Raw genomic sequence first — 16,955 nt, forward strand, 5'->3', positions numbered from 1 at the left:
TTCCTTCATGCCTTCAATCAGTTTGTTATTATTGGCAAAAAACTCTTTTTTTCACCCCTACCTTTAAAGCAGTGTAATTAAAAGCTTTCTAGCATTCTGAGAGGAAAAGGTTTGGAACTGCTTAAAAGCACCTTGACAAGCCACTTGATACCTTGGAGTGGGTTGGCCCTGGTTGGAGGCCAGACACCTCCCAAAGCTGCTCTACCCCTCCCCTCCTCAGCTGGACAGGGGAGATAAGATAGAAAGGCTCGTGGGTCAAGAGAGGGACAGAGAGAGATCATTCACTAATTATCATCACAGACAAAACAGACTCAACTTGGGGAAAATCAATTTAATTTATTACTAAACAAATCCTCTCCCCCATGTCTCCCTTCTTCCCCAGCTCAACTTCAGTCCCAATTTCTCTCCCCCCTCCCCTTCAGCGTCACAGTGGGATGGGGAATGGGGGTTGTACTCAGTTCATTTGACATTGTCTCTGCTGCTCCTTCTTCCTCAGGGGGACAACTCCCCTCACCCTTCCCCTGCTCCAGCTTTGGGTCCTTCCCATGGCAGACAGTCCTCCACCAACTTCTTCAACCTGAGTTCTTCCAACAGGTGGTAGATCTTCACCAACTGCTCCAGAGTGGCCCATTCCATGGGTTGCAGACCCTCAAGAATGCACTGTTCCAGCATGGGTCCCCCTCATAGGGTCACAAGTCCTGCCAACAAACCTCCTCCAGCCTGAGCTCCTCTCTCCACAAGGGCTACAGGTCCTGCCAGGAGCTCACTCTAGCACAGGCTTCCCATGGGACCACAACCTCTTTCAGGTGTCTCCACCTGCTCTCGCCTGGGGCCCTCCACTGCATGCAGGGCAATCTCTCCTCCAGGGTCCAGAGTACCTCCTTCCCCCTATTCACTGACCTGGGATGTCTGCAAAGTTGTTCCTCTCACATCTTCTCACTCCTCTGTCTGCAAAAGCTTCCTTAAATATATTATCCCAGAGGTGCCACCACCATAACTGATGGGCTCGGCCTCGGCCAACAGTGGGCCCATCTTGGAGCCAACTGGCATTGGCTCTGTCAGACATGGGGGAATCTTCTAGCAGCTTCTCACAGAAGCCACTCCAGCGGTGTCCACCACTAACAAAAGCTTGCACATAAACCAAATACATACCTACAGCAATGTTAGTAAGATATAACAAAGGGCTTACAATGAAATAGGGGTAACTGAAAGGAAAAAACCCCACACCATTCACTTCTGTTGACTCATGCCTGGTAACACAATAGCATGAACAGAAAGCTATTTATCACAACTCACCTCCCCCTGAGCTATCTCTTAGAAACAATACAATTGCTTTTAACCTACTTCTGAATCCACATTACTTCACTGATGTGTGATACTTACATTAACTCCACCAGGATTTGATATCAGACTCTACAGACCAGAAGCTGAGTTCTTATTATGACAACATATGTCCAAAGCAATGCAGAAGAGAAGAAATGCTACTCTTCTCTATCTGTGGAACTTTCCTTCCTCACACTTCTATCACGGTTTCTCAGACAGGCTATTCCTTCTGTTTTTCAAGGGTTCTGAAAGTTAGGATAACCCTTTACAAATATTTCCAAGTGTCAAAAAAGCAGGGATGATCATTTTGCTATCACTTCCCATCTTCCATCAGTGGATTGAATCCCAGACCTTGGCATGGAAAGAGCATACAGGGACAAACAAACATCTAAGCCTAAGAACATTAAAAAATCCATAGCTGTGGATCACCTCAATATTTTACCATTTACAGAAAGTGGTACTGAAACAGGCCATTTGAAAGAATACAAGTATTAATGGGTTCCATCACAGGGTTTTAAACATACTTTGTCTTAATTCATCATTGCTTCTGAAGAGAAGTACTACACCCGCCTTCTCCCTAAATCTCAATGAGAATTCATGGCTTGATTTTTCAAAGCTGGGTTGGAACATTGTTGCATGTCCTACATAAGTGACAGCTCATGGTAGTTGTAGCTAGAAGGGTTTTTTCTTTATACTATTATCAGTAAAGCTGACAAACAAGTCACATACTGTTGCTGTTAAAACAAATAGGTGAGTTCTTGGAAGATGCTAACACTACAGAAACAACTCAATTGTGTTCCTCTTTCTTTAGGAAAGGTTAGGAATATTCAATTACTTTGGGCCAGCACAGTAAGACTGCACCAAAAAAAAAGAAAAAGGAGGGGAAAGCAAAAAGAACAGATACCTGCTAGAATGTGTCCTACATCTAACCTTCAACAGAAGGTCATGGCTCTGTCCTGCACCACAAGCAAACATAAGCAGGCCCCAACTAACAGCTGCTAGAGCATGGCTCATCAGGACAGACAGGACAGGTCTGTGAAAGCAGATGTCTCAAATCAAGTTTTGGCCTCAACTTTCTTCCCTCAAGGTGATAAAAGGGCATCTCGTACGTAAAGTCAAGGTCAGCCCCAAAGCTCCTCTGACATGTTACCTCAGCCTGCTACCTCTTACACATGGGAAATACTCATTTTCTTAACTTGAAAAGCTCACACGCATGTCACTCAGAAATAAAGTTAAGGGTATAACATTATAAAGTTAAGTACATACAAACCTACAGGCTTTTACAGGGCTAACTTAAAATTCACCAACTGCCTACCAGCAATCATGTCAATTATGCCGTAATTCCAAAACCTTGTTGTGATGGACATTTTTTAAACAAAGATGACAATCAGTACACTTTGTTTTACATTCTCAGAGTCCAGCATGTGTTCTTTAAATGAGGAAAATGCTCTCAAATAGCTGATAACACACTGCCAGAAGTGACAAGCTGGTCCCAGTCATGTGGAATAGCTTTGTGTTGTAGGGGGTTTTGTCTTCTTTTAAAAAACACACTATTTTTGCTTTTAAACAAGCTCTACCATACCAAATGCTTGTCAAATGAGACATCACAGCTTTGCAACACAAATGTATTTTATACACTTTATTTTTTGCTCCTATCAGACTTAAAAGACAGCAAAGTGAACATACCTGTGCTCTGTGAGAACATTTACTGCTGATGGGTGGTTGGCACAGTATGCGAGGTACAAGCTTTTCATTTGTGGCATCAAGTTTAGAAAACATCCTCCAACCCTCTGCTGAGCTTCAGGCAACCTAAAAAACAGAGTAACAAATACAAAATTACTATATAACCACCACCAGACACAGAAATTAAAGTCTGGAAAAGCAATGTATTGGGAGGAGGAGGTGGTGTGTGAGTGCTGTTTGGGTTTTTTTGTGGGGTTTGTTTAATTTCTTTTAATACAGACAGATTTCTACAGTCACAGCCCAACAGCCAATGCTTTTCTCTTCTTTCTTTACAGCTTCAACCCTGTAACTGTCAGGCCTGATGACACCACCACTGTACAGGCAGAATACTGCAAGTATGTACAAGATGCTCATTCAGCAAAACTTTTTCAAGAATTACTGGTAATTAGCATGTTCTTCAGAAGTTCAATTTTCAGTCAACATACCTACCTGTTCGGTTTACTATTTATTTTTATATGCCATGCCAAATCTTAAAAGCAGTTTTTCACCACTCATGATTCTTTCCCTTTGCCCTACACCAGCAGAGATGATAGGCTTGAAATACTCATCTAAGTACCACATTAAACTCTGATAGCACAAATAGAAGCCAGTTACAGTGCAGCAACAGGCTGGTTTTATACAATTATCATTCATCTTGCTTATTAAGGACCATATAGCACTTTTATATTGGTTTATAACCAGGGCAAGAGTGCTGCTTTACCACCATCAGTACAGAAATACTTCTTACAACTCATACTTTCTTTCACCTTTCATGCTTGAAAGCACCACATTTGTTAAGCAGCAAAGGAAAATTTCACAATTCCATTCAGAAGACCTCACTTTGTCTAGCACAAAAAGCTGCTTAAATAACAGCAGCCTCAATGACTTTAGGGAAAAAATAAAAGACTCAGCAAAACAATCAGCATTTAAAAGAAAAAGCTCAGGTTCACCAAGACTATGTGAAATTAATCCATTCTCATCAGATTTGTCAGAGGAATATGCACACATTTATTCACAGAAATGGGGGGCTGAGGGGTGGGAAAAGACAGGGACAGGCTACGAAGAGGATATGAATATACACAGCATATTCTTTTAAAAGGTTTTTGCAGAAGCTGTCATTTCTAAATGAAGTAAGAAAACATCTGGAGTATAAATGGTTGAAGTTGGCTGTGTGGGACCAGGTTAGAACTAGTACAATCAGCAGAAAGTAGAAGCCTGACTCCTGATTTTCCATCTGTATAAGCAAGGTGGGGAGAAATCGCAACCCTTCCAGTCGTATTCTCAGTATCTCCTGAAGTGACAAACTCCACATGCAAATAAAGGCAAACTCACATAAAACAATCTGAGTTAAACACAAACTGATGGGAAGACGTGTATACTCTAACCAGACATGCTTCCTTACTGCCACCCTACCACCATTCTCAGAACTCCTCAAAAATATCCATGCTAGATTGCTTCCTGTGTGAGAAGTTGGAGTAACAAGTGAATGATATCCTAAGGGTGCTGGAAGGGACGAAAGCCTATTTTCTACAGAGCAGCTCCCACTTGAAGGGCTGAGCCTCTTCAGCAGTAGGTTATATGGCCAATAGTGGATTGTATAACCCACACTGAAGTTCACCAGCAAACAGGACACTAAGTTTTCAGTAGTCCTGGGCTACAAGCTTATTCCTTCTGCCTTGTCTAAACCCACTGTGCAACATGTGCAAGGAAATATTTCAATTTCTTCATATTATTCTTCTTTCCTTGCATCTCCTAACAGAAAAACACAATGTCTTCGCTTCAACCTGTTTGCAAGATGAGACAAACAGTGGATTTTGGTTGTTCCCTCCTATTTAACTACTATTAAGACCTGAATTCCACACTGCTCTACAGCTGAAGGTGGCCTCAGGAAGTACTCAACATACATACTGTTAGCACAGTGAAAGGGTTTCATGCTAATGTTAGTTCCAACAGTTCTCCTGGAAGAGTATGTTTTTTATTTTTAAGAAAACCTTTTTTTTTTTTTAATAAGTCAAGATTTTTCTGTAATTGTCCTGGATATGTGCATAAAATGTCTAGAAATCAGTATTTATCATATTCACTATGGGAAAATGAGAAGTGTTCTAGTGATCTCCAGTAGAAACAAACAATTCAGCTTTCCAGGACAGCCACTCCTCCAGCCAGAAGGTGTTCCCACCCAGCTCAAACACAGTACTCTTTTCCCAGTCCTTGGGTTTGCTCGTAGCAGTTAAAATTCAGAGTTCATCCCAAAAAACACTCCCCCAGATTTCAAAACAAGTTGTCCATATCCTGCTAAGCTGCACAAGTCCCTCTGTGAAGTGTGGGGAGACCTTCTCAGTATCAACTCAGAATTGTCTGTACAGGTGTTCTAAACAAGACTCAGGGAAGCAGGCTTCCTTGTTTGACAGCAGTATTCACTACAAACACCCAAAAAATGACAGCTGAACCCCCAGTTCACACATCATGCCAGACACACTCTGCTCACATTATCAGTCCTCCTTATATTACAGGATACAGCACATTTTTTATTGTCCACTTTTTTTTTTTTTGCCCTTTCAAGTGAAATTCAAATTCTAAAATTAGTTGAGCAGCTGCTTTTGCAGGTATTTAGGGGAAAACCAGGGGCATTTCCCCAGAATACCATGGGAATGCTATTCTTACAGCCTTCTAAGCAGCATTTCCTGCTTAGCAGCTGGTCTCCTTTAATAAATTTAAGCACGAGCTAATAATACATTCTTCAAGCAATAGATGCAGCAGAAGTCTCAAACTCCAAAGACATACTCAAGGCATTTAACTCCATATGAAATAGTAAGAGGTCCCAATGAACAGTTGCTGAAAATGGTTAAATTGCCTTTTCATACTGTAGTGCTGGGGCTGGGGGAGTAATGATGGCTGTTCCCAGCAGACAGACATCTGTGTCTCCTCAGTCTGCTGTCCTTTTAGCAGAATGAAAGACTGACATTATTCTCTTTTACACGTTGCACATGCACTGCAACTTTATAGTGCACATTCTTTGCTGAATTAAGATGATTAGAAGACTTGATGAGAGGGTGGCAACTCGTGTCCCTTGACTTTTCTAATCCATGCATCATCAGTTGTGAGTGTTCTACTATTTTTAGAGGAACAATTAATAAGTTATCTGTATCTCCAATTAATGGCTGAACAAACACAATTAAAAGCCTATCACCACATTATGCAAAGTTTTTAGTAATTAATGTGCTCAGTAAAGAGCATAGTTATTTTACAATATATGCTGAAGTTGTCATCCCAATATTCTTCTCATATTTGACACTTTAATTAGCAAGAAAACACATAATTATTGTATTTATATCTATATATAAATGATAATAACTCTAGTTATAAAAAAGCCAGAGACACGTTTTAATTTCATCTACAGAACTAGGGCACCACAACAAAGTCTCTACCGTTGTACAAATGCTACAGGCATCATCATATGGGTACATCTAACAACCTAACAGGTTACCTCCTTGTTGGGAGTTACATCAGATAGCTACCAGTTCTGTTTCTCCAGACATAAAACAGGCTCCCACTGCATGACAGTTTCAGAAGAGAACTAAAGAAAATGCCTCACTGCTCAATCACACATCATTTAAGGACTCTGATCATAACCAGCAATAGGAACTGCACTAAAGCCAGACTGGCAGCCAAGGGAGAAAGACATTACAGAGCATCCAATTATGTCCTGCACGCTCTGAAGAGATCTACTTCAGTTTTGGTGTCAGTGGACATTACTTCAAGGTTCTGGGGAAGGCTCTGGAAACTGCAATGAATCCAGACAAATGTAAACACACATCAACAGAGGCAATTTTAAAAGGAAAGTGATAACAAAATGTAATCAGCACTGTATGGTTTCTTTTTGCACAGGGGAGATTAGATGTCCCTAAATTTCACTTGACTGTGTGGTTACCCTAAAAGTGTCACAAAGTAATCTCTGGCTAAATAGACAGACATAGACATACCTGCAGAACCTGACAAAACCTGGAAATTTTCAATTATCTGGGTGGAATTCTCTGCTCTTCCCCATCTCCTCCCACAGAAAGATAAACTGCAGAAGTTCCTGCCCCTCTGGAAGGAGCCAGAGCATCCGTCAGTTTGCTGTGTTCACAGGAGATCAGTACAGAGAATGTCTTGAACATAAAGATGACAGCTGAGAATACCCAGACCAAGTGAGTGCCTGCAAAAATCACTAAGGGCTAATTGTAATTAACAACTCCAAGGGATGCAGTTGGTGAAGAAACAAGATTAGGTGTTACTTCCTGAGGCTTCACACAGGTTAACAGGGTTACTGAAATAAGGGGGACACTTCACAATTTTCTGAGACACTGCTTTGACAAATTGAGGTGGTACTCCGTTTATTTGCAAGCCAGTAGTCTAGTTCCCAATGCTGTCCTCACAACCATACCCTTCCCTATTTGTCTAACCTCTCAGACAATCATTTGTTAGACAAAAACGTGCAGTTAATTTGCACATTTGTTTCACTTAACACTGATAACCTTATTTCCTTTGATACAGTAACCAAAAGTGAGGGAAGACACTGGGATAAACCCTTGAAAGACCTAATTTGTACCTGCACTCCAAAACCAAACCTGAAACACTGATTAGTTTGGGATTACATTCAAATGATCTCCCTCTCACACCCTGGCCTCCTGTCGTTTTTTGAAGCCAATACTACACTCCAGTATTGTCCCAGCATCTGCTTGCACTCAAACACAAAACAAGACAAACACCACAGTTACTGTGACTGCAATAAAGTGCAAAACCCAGCTACAACTATTACTTTGCAAGGGAGTAAGTCTGTGAAGCTACAAGACAGCCAAAGCCTTCAATTTGCTACCAGAGGAGATGGTGTCACCAGCCAGTCTGTGGGCCATGTGCCCCCTCCCTTCACTGAGGGGTACAGCCATAGACTGACAGCTTCTATTCCCAGGTGAATAGAGTAACATATTTTTTAGAGCAGGAAACACCCGTTCAAACTGATACCAAACCACCCAGAGCACTACTTCCAATACAGGTCATTTTGATCCCACCAGAGATCACCTGGAAGACACCAACTTTGCTCAGAGACCCCCCTGCTGTGTGAGCCACTGCAGAACCAATCTTTGGCACTGGATCTCAGAGCTGGAGAGAGACCCAGAGCACTGGACCACTTTCTGTCTTTTAAGAGATAGATCAGAGCACGGAGTGCTCTTGCTCTGTTTTACTGCCAGGTATCCCCTCTTTTCTAACTGAAGACTCTGGCAGCATCTCTCTGCCTCAGTTTCAGCCCTTTTCCATCCATCACAATAAAGTCAACTTGAAGCTGATCTGCCAAAAAAGCACTTTTGAAGTGGATCAGCCAGCAGATTCTCACTCAGCACTAGACTCAATCCATACACTCCTTATGTTGCAAGTGAAGAAAGGCAGTCAAAGACGTAACCCCAAACAAATCTGTCCGATAGCACCCAGCATGCCTGCAGACAGATAAGAAACATTCCCAGGCCTGTGACAGATGGAGCAGCCACAGGAGGACCACTGTGATACTGCAACAGGCTGGGGACAAGGTGGCACATGACTGAAACCCAACCACATCCAAAAAACCGACTTTCCTCAAAGCATACAGAGCACCCACTGCAACATTATGTGTTCTGAAAAAAAAAAAAAAAAAAGAAAAATGTAACCTAATCTTTAGCAAGAGGAGGATTAAGTAAGCTAAAAAGAGGTGCAGGCAAGAAGAAAAGCACCAGAAAGTTTGTGTCACTGAAGAACATGCCAGGATTTGTTAAGAGAAAACTCAGAACTGACTCAAGAAGGGAAGGGAATTCAAAACACATTCAACTCTCACACCCAAGAACAGGAATTTGTCAGGCTGGCAGCACTGCAACTGGCAGGACGTCAGCATCTGGTCATCCTGACAAGCGCTAGAAAAGCCCACCACTCCACACCGGGTGCTGCAGCATGACTCGCCTCAGCCACGCAGCTACGAACTCTCTGCCAGAAGCAAAATAAAATGATAAATCTATTTTCAGCCCAGAAGCTACTCTGAGTTTACAGAACAGGTTCACTGGCCAAAAAACCATGGCAAAATGACAAAAAACCAAGGCAGCAGGGCAAGTATTCTTCTAGAGGATGGAAATTATGATGGATGAGGTTCAAAACAGGAGGAAGCTGAACGCTCAAGTCAATATGCTATGATGAAAATTAAACTGAAAATACGACCAGCATATTTATGAAATGAAAACAACACAAAACATTTGCAGTAACCCTTCAGTAACCCTGGGGCACCACCTCCTCTTCTCACCTACCAGCATCCATTAAGTTCCTAATTTTTAACATAGTAACGTTTCACTTCACAAGAAGGAAAAAAGACTTTAATGAGAAGGTGCTGTAATATATCAAGAAGGGAGTTCTAAATAAGCTTTCTGAGCTTGAAGCAACATTATGATATCACATTGACTTACACAGCAAGATAAAAAAGCTTGCATTAGTATTTGTTTAAATGCATATGCTCCTTCACTTTTTCAGGGCTACCTTCATCCAAAGTTTTAAAATATGACAGGTCTGTTCACACAAAGTGTTTCATTTCCCTAACTTCTGATTCACAGAAACAAAATCATGGTAACAAAAGAATGAGACAACAAATGGAAGGGAACATTTAAGTATGTGGACAAACTGTCCTTGGGAATTTAAGACACTTAACTCATCAAGTCTAACTTGCCAGAGAGAATATCCTCCTTTCTCAAACACAGCGTGGAAGAAAGGCCATTTCAAGAATGTTTCCATTCCACTGCTGAACAGTCATTTGACCTAAACAATCCTCCTTTCCATCCTCTCCAGTCTAAGCTGTCCAGGGTCAGGACATGGGATTCAAAGTCAGCAACACACCCAGACACAAGTTACTGCCTAGTGGAGATGCAACTTATACTTGATCATGACAAAGCTCTCTCTTCACACACGTCAGGTCAGAGGACAAGAGGAGGGAGAGGTCTGAAAAGTCTCACTGAGCTGCCAAAAGAGGTATTTTCTCCTCTGAGACATCCATTCCTCCTCACAGCCAAGTACTCCCAGAAGACTGAAATGTGTCTAAGCCTTCGGTAGCAAGTCAAATGACTAACTTGGCAGAAAACAAGCCAATTTGAATTAGCAAGTTGCCTTAGCTCACCACATGGTGAGACAAAACCAGAACACAGACAAGGAAAATCACACAACTGAGGTCAGGAACAGGAACTCCACTTTCAGGGGAGTTTCCACACTAGAAAATTGTTAGGACAATTCAAGTGGGATATAGTTGCCTTCCTTCTTACACCTCCAAGCACCGAGTTACCATCTGTGATATATCCAGCCACCACTTCAGCCTAATCCATGGAAGGAAGACAGGTGTCTTCCTCCTCTTCTGTGCTTCACGTTCCCTACATGGTACAGTACAGGCACAAAGACTGCTTTTCTTGGGATTTTTTAAAATACACATTGTTCTTTCTCCCAGCACATTCTGATGACACCATTGTTTGGGACAGAAGAATACAAGATACAAGCATTCTCATACAGCATCCCTCACCCAAGTTACTTATCCCCCTCCTCCTCCTCCAATGTTCCATCACAACATAAGCTCCTTTTGTTATTTCTCTTACTTTAAGACTTGCATCATGGAAATTAAATTCTTTCCAAACCACATCAAAATTCTTACCTCTGCAATTGTATCCTAAGGCCAACATCTATCTGCATAAACAATCAATGCATTATCCAAACATCTACTATTGTACTGCTGTAGCAACTATCCTTAAAGTGAGAGGAACAAAAATTATCATCTCAAACATATGTGGAAAATATTATAATAAGACATATTTGGTTGTTGCAATTTTACAGTATCTGGTATGCATAGTACTTACTTGGTGCATTCTTCTAGAGACTGTACAAGCATTTGCTGGAAAGAACTTATTTCTTCCAGATTTCCCATCAAGTATGAAGTACTTGCTGAGTTTAACCTAGAGTCAAGGTAAACAAAAGGTGTTTAGATTTGCAGTTATTCACTAATTGTACTTTAATAAAGCCTACAACCTTAAAATGTTTACTGGCTCTTAGATGAAGGACCAGACTGTCTTAGCAAGCAAACTGAATAAAAGCAAGCCCTGCCTCAAGGATCTCCCGGTCTACACGAGGAAATACACATTAACATTGAAATTGAGGCTCGGACCACGCAAACCCTCCCCAATACACAGAGACCTTAAGCTTAATTTTAAAACACCAAAACAAACTCACATACTTTTCACTGGCTTGTAATGGTCGCAGGTAGTTTGAAAGCATTGTTTGTAGCTCCTTAGCATATTCATTTTCTGTTTCTAATATGTTTTGTAGCACCTACAATAAAAAAAGCTGCTAATTGGTATTCTTTTGAATACATCAATACCAGTTTTAAAACATCCTAAAGTTTACTTTGCATTGGGAACATTTAAATGAATGTTTTTGTGTTAAATTATTAAATACCAGCAAGAAAGTGTTACATACTATATATTTAAGAAATTCACAGGGGGGAAAGGAAATAACCCAAAACACCACACACTCATGATGAGCTGTCCTTTAGCCATATACACAAAGAGCAGCAAGCTAACAGGAATTTCACTGGACTAATAATTTTATTGTAAGATTTGAGAGCTATACAGAGCGTTCTTCCAAAGTTAGAATTATTCCTCCTGCATACTTCAAAACAGTCAGAAGACTGAGAGGTTGGTAAAGCACATTAGAAGTTGTAAGAGAAACAAGCAGTGTTGTTTTCTCGGTCTCAATCACAGCACACAACAGTTAATCTTGCTGGCATAGAGTTTACTTATCTGGACAAGCTCTTCTATCTAGAAGGTCTGAATATCAACAGATTTATAAATATCAAGTAATTGTCAGCCTTACTTCACAGTATGATTAGATTATTGCATTCTTTTTAAATGGGGCTGCCTAACTGTGAGCCAAGACTGCAATAACATACACTACCACAAGAGTCACAACAGATTCTGCTCTAAAGCCAAGAATTTATAAAGCACAGCACACGCTTGGGGGTCTTTTTTCCCCAATATAAATCCAACAACAGGAACACCCCCAAATATGTACAAGAAAGCATTTTACTGGGCCATCCCCAAGGAGTCTGCTTTAGGACATCCTCCAATGTTGTCACACTAAGTTCTAAGTCTACTTCTAGCACACAAAGCATTTTTTGCCTCCAAAAAGTTACTTATTTAGTAAGACAGTCACGAGAACCAAGTGTAGTTCAGTGAACACATATGAGCCTTTAAAACCTTTTGCTATTCATTGGTCATAAGCCACACCACAAACCTTCTCAGTTTGCTACATGCCTTATTTGTCAAGCCTACAGTAATATCTCATTTCAGCATTTATAGTAACGACTGTAATTGAGTGCATTATTCACTGTTGTAGTCAATACTCTTTCTTAGGAAATAAAAAAGCCATTCATTCCTAAATGCAAACCTGATGAAATAACTTTAAATAGTTCGGTATGTCAATGAAGAATTCACTGTTCCTTTCATTGGTGTCATTGATTCTGCTTATTCCTTGAATGCTTCTATTCATTTGGAGACAGAGACACAGAGAGAGAGAGAGACCACTTTTGAGTTCATTCTTTTGTTGAAAATCTGAATCCTGAACTGATGATTAAAATGTCTCCACTCTGTGCTAAACACTACGACAGAAGAATGTCATGAAGAAGGAAAGTTATAGCTACTAACTGGGAAACTACAGTATAATGTACAACATGTACAACACATTTTTAAAAGTGGGTTTTTTTGGACCACTTAGACCATAGAAAAAAATTTGCACTGATAATAGCAATAATTAAACCCCACATCCTCTTACACATATATAAAACAAAGGCATTAAAATGTTAAAAAGAAAATGTAGAGTACTCAGGATCCATGAGGTTCAGAACTAAATGCAAGACCAATCTTTGCCAATATGGCTCTTCCTACAAAAGCATTCCAGCCCAAAGTCATTACAGAGCCATCAGCAGAGAAAAAGATCCTGAAAGCCAAGGACTAAAACAGTGTCCTGATGAAACAAACAGCATTAAAAAAACATTCAAAGATGAAAATGAACAAATTTGCTAAAGATCCTGAAAAGCTGCATCATTGCTCTACTCAAGAGTATTCCCATTCTTTGCTATAAACAGCTGTTTGAGAAGCTTGAAATAAAACTACTTTCACGTTGTGCACAACTCTCATTTCCTGTGCTGCTTTGGATTTTTATTTGAGGGCTTTCTTTGCAATATGGGGAATAAGAGATTAGAGGGAAATGACTTAAAGGATGGGGGAAAAAAAGCACAGGGAAGCTTAAAAACTAGCATCAGCGACCTGATGAATTACTGGAAAAAGGAAAATAAATGCAATTGTAAATATGCTACAAAACATATGCAGAGCATTAGACATGCTTACACTGCTTTATGTTATTTCAGTAGTTCAGCATTCACACAATACATCTTTTGAAAAGAATTCTTTCCCTTGCATAGCTCCAAAACATCCTCCCAGCTTGACTTACCTACCTCGCAGAGAAGCTGTGAGGATTACGCGCTCGGACTGTGCTGGGAAGCGATAAGCAGTCAGCATTACAAGGCAGGATTTTGGCAGCAGAGCCCCCTCACATTCCCAACAGCCACATCTCGCCCGCACGCTCTAATAATCACCTTTCTTCCCTTTCCTGCTTTCTGCGCGTTCTGGCTGCTGCAAGACCCCATGAGACCTCAAAGACCTTGTTTCCACAACTCCACCACAACATTTGCACAGATAAGACCGGGCACCAAAAGAGCAGCATTGAAGTGGCAGCTTCTGCAACCCCTAACGCTGATGAATGGCAGGCACAGACAACTGAGCTCACACAGCACAGCCCTCTCAATCACAGGGCATGGAAAATTCAGGCATGGGTAACGATTCTGTCACACAAAACCCCAGCCATTCTCCCTAAGGCAAAAAAACTATTACCAAAAAATGGATTCTAGGTGACCTACATGAAGTTGATCACCTTCCAAATCAGAGGGAGAAAAGGCAGATTTCACAGCTACACCCAGGCACGGTCCTGTAGCACATTCCCTTTTATCAGGGTAATATGGCACTCAGCTGAAATGCCATGTACTTGAGCACAACGGTGATCAATGTCTAATTTTCCTGGATCATAAGAACCCGAGAGATGAACTCAAGAGAGGCCTTTGAGGGGCAACATAAAGCACCACGCAAGTACACCATAACTCAAGGGTCCTTAAAAACTCCTATGAACTTCAGTAAACACAAACTCTTGACCCAACTTCAGAGCGCGGCCTCCAAAGGAGTGTTTATTCTCCATCACTTCGCAAACACTTAAGTGAAAAATGAGGTCATCCAAATACTCATACTATGGAAGAAGCTGCCCATTTCTTCATCTGCTTTTGGTACAGCTCCTTAATCGAGGCAATTGTTCTGTAAGCAGAGATGGCAGAATATATTTTGGACAGCAATTTTTAAATTCAAGGCATTAACAAGTAAAAATAAAACTCAGAGTAACACCTGCTCTGTCTTCAGGGAATAACCTGCAATAATGTGCCCACTTCAGTAACAGGTTACTAAATTACTTCTGCATGAAATATGCTTCATGCTTGATCACCAGTCTGGTTCATATTACACACTGCTGTAGGCCTGTACCATTTTATTGAGGACAAGACCTTGTAGCACTAGTCATTCTCTACTAACCTGCATTGCTGAGCCTGAGACAGGCAAAACGTAAGCATAAACTAAACATGCTCTGCCTTCTCACCAACACCTACAGCAAGGTGCAGCCAGTAAAGCACACAGACTAAAAGGTATTTCATTTGTGTTATGAGCTTCAGAACGAGCTCTGTGAACCCATAAAAAATAAAGAACACCTTTACAGGGGAAAGGAGCAAACGCAATCTCCTCTTCATATTAAGGACCTTCCATTTAGCCTATTCCAACCTTCCTCCCAGAAAGAAATCCAGCAGAGCCTCTCCTACCACTTCCTGACATTTCTCTGAACCACACTTGGATTTTGTCCTCAGCCCAACAAATGTACCCATGGGTGCTGCCTGCACCTGCACAAATCCTTCCCTAGGAAAACCAGCAATAAATGACCATGAGGTTTCTAGGACATCGGCACATACCTTATGGCAGGAGACAGCCGCAACATACACACAGCACAGGCCCTGACTGCCAGCCTAAAGTCACGCCTGGCTGTCAAGAGAGCCTTTAACACAGATTTTAACCTTGACCTCAAATTGGGTTACACCCTTTTTAGCTACCAGCTACCAAAGGTTTATTTCTGTTTTAACCTTAGCATGAGCTCCGTTTTGTTATCAACGCACACTGGTGATAAGAATCCCAGTGCAGGGAAGTCCCATGTCTGCAGCTTCCGTATTAAGATGGAATAAAACCTCAGTTCAGATTAACCTACTTTCACTTCAGTGAACGGTTTTCTATTTGCCTTGTTTACACATACAAATCATTACATATTTAGTGATTATTAGAAATATTTTATAGTCATATTGCCAGAAGAACCTAGTTTTTTTAAAAAAAACCCTAGATGCCACCCAGTTTACATTTTAAGGACAGCAGCAGAGTCTTCATTCTCTGAAACAAAGTGTGTGCTACAGCACAGCCCCTCGTTCTTTAAACAAGACAGAGAAGATGGTGAGCTTAAAGGAAGTGGGGGGGGGTATGTCCCACACTATGGAAAACTGTTAAAGCAGGACAGTTAACCAATTCACTGTAGAGAGATTTAAGAACAGCACTGAGGCCAGTGTTCTAATTTATGATATATAATATTATGAACTGGCTGTTCACACACACACCCCCCAACATAAGGTAAATAAATAACCAGCAGTCAAAACAATGGAAATCTTATTTTATTGGTTTAGTGCACCAGAAAGTTCCACCTGAGCAAGATAACAAATAACCTACTTGCAAGAGTAGGTGTGACAGTCACCAGTTTCACTTTTTCTTTTAATTAAACTACTTTTAAAACCATCTATAGCTACCTGTTTCCTGAAGTATATGGCAGCATGACCCCCTACGATCCTGATAATAGGTTATCCAGGGAACAACTATAAAAGGCACAGAAGCCAAAGGTGGTATTTCAAAACTGTATGACCTTTTATAACTTGGTTGCCTTAGCTATGGTTTTATGCAAATTCAAAATTCCTATTATTTTTCACTGAAGTACACTATCATTCCCCAAAATGGCCTGTATTGCTCCTACAAAGTAAAATACACCACCACAAGACTCATTTCAGACACAGTCACACTGGACTTTCAGTTAAGCCCAAATTTAACAGCTGTAACTCTTTTCATCCCATTAGTATATACACAGCATATATTTACCACTGACTTAAACAACAAAAACAAAACCACAAATCCCCCTCGATCGAAACAAAAACCCAAAACCAACCCCACAAACAAAACACCCACCACCAAAACCAACCAAAATCTAAAGGATTGGTGTTTAAGGGACCTGCTCTTCTTCCATAAGAGTCTTCTGCCTAGTGAATTAACTAAATCAGGTTCAGATTAGATGTTAGGGAAAAATTTTTTACTGAAAGAGTTGTCAGGGCCTGGAACAGGCTGCCCAGGGAGGGGGTTAAGTCACCTTCCACAGATGTGTTTAAAGGATGGGGAGATGAGGTACTTAGGGATATGGTTTAGCACAGGACAGGAATGGTTGGACTTGATTATCTTCAAGGTCTTTTCCAACCTTGTGATTTTGTGAATCCTCTTTGCTGCATTCACTTCAGTTTATTCCTACTGAAAAATGTAGGTTCTAACATCAAAACAGAGAAGGCATCTTTTCTACTACACACTGCAGCAACTTTGAAAAAAATAGTTAGAAATAATCACCAAGAGATTTAGTGAAAAACAGAAATAAAACCTATCCTGTAT

General features: G+C 40.8%; 1 protein-coding gene across 5 annotated transcripts in view; it reads right to left on the reverse strand.

Annotated features, from left to right (window-relative positions):
• ARHGEF7 (Rho guanine nucleotide exchange factor 7) overlaps positions 1 to 16,955 on the reverse strand; it is a gene marked incomplete at both ends in the record, with an annotated part of 125,557 nt that overhangs the window by 38,731 nt on the left and 69,871 nt on the right. For all 5 annotated transcript variants that reach the window (XM_084276397.1, XM_084276396.1, XM_084276400.1 and 2 more), the window contains 3 exons: positions 3,010 to 3,132; positions 10,929 to 11,024; positions 11,303 to 11,397. In XM_084276397.1, coding sequence (XP_084132523.1) covers positions 3,010 to 3,132; positions 10,929 to 11,024; positions 11,303 to 11,397 — 314 coding nt within the window. The remainder of the gene's footprint in view (positions 1 to 3,009; positions 3,133 to 10,928; positions 11,025 to 11,302; positions 11,398 to 16,955) is intronic.

This window comes from Gallinula chloropus (assembly GCF_964237585.1).
Source record: "Gallinula chloropus genome assembly, chromosome: 1".
Lineage (NCBI taxonomy): Eukaryota > Metazoa > Chordata > Aves > Gruiformes > Rallidae > Gallinula > Gallinula chloropus.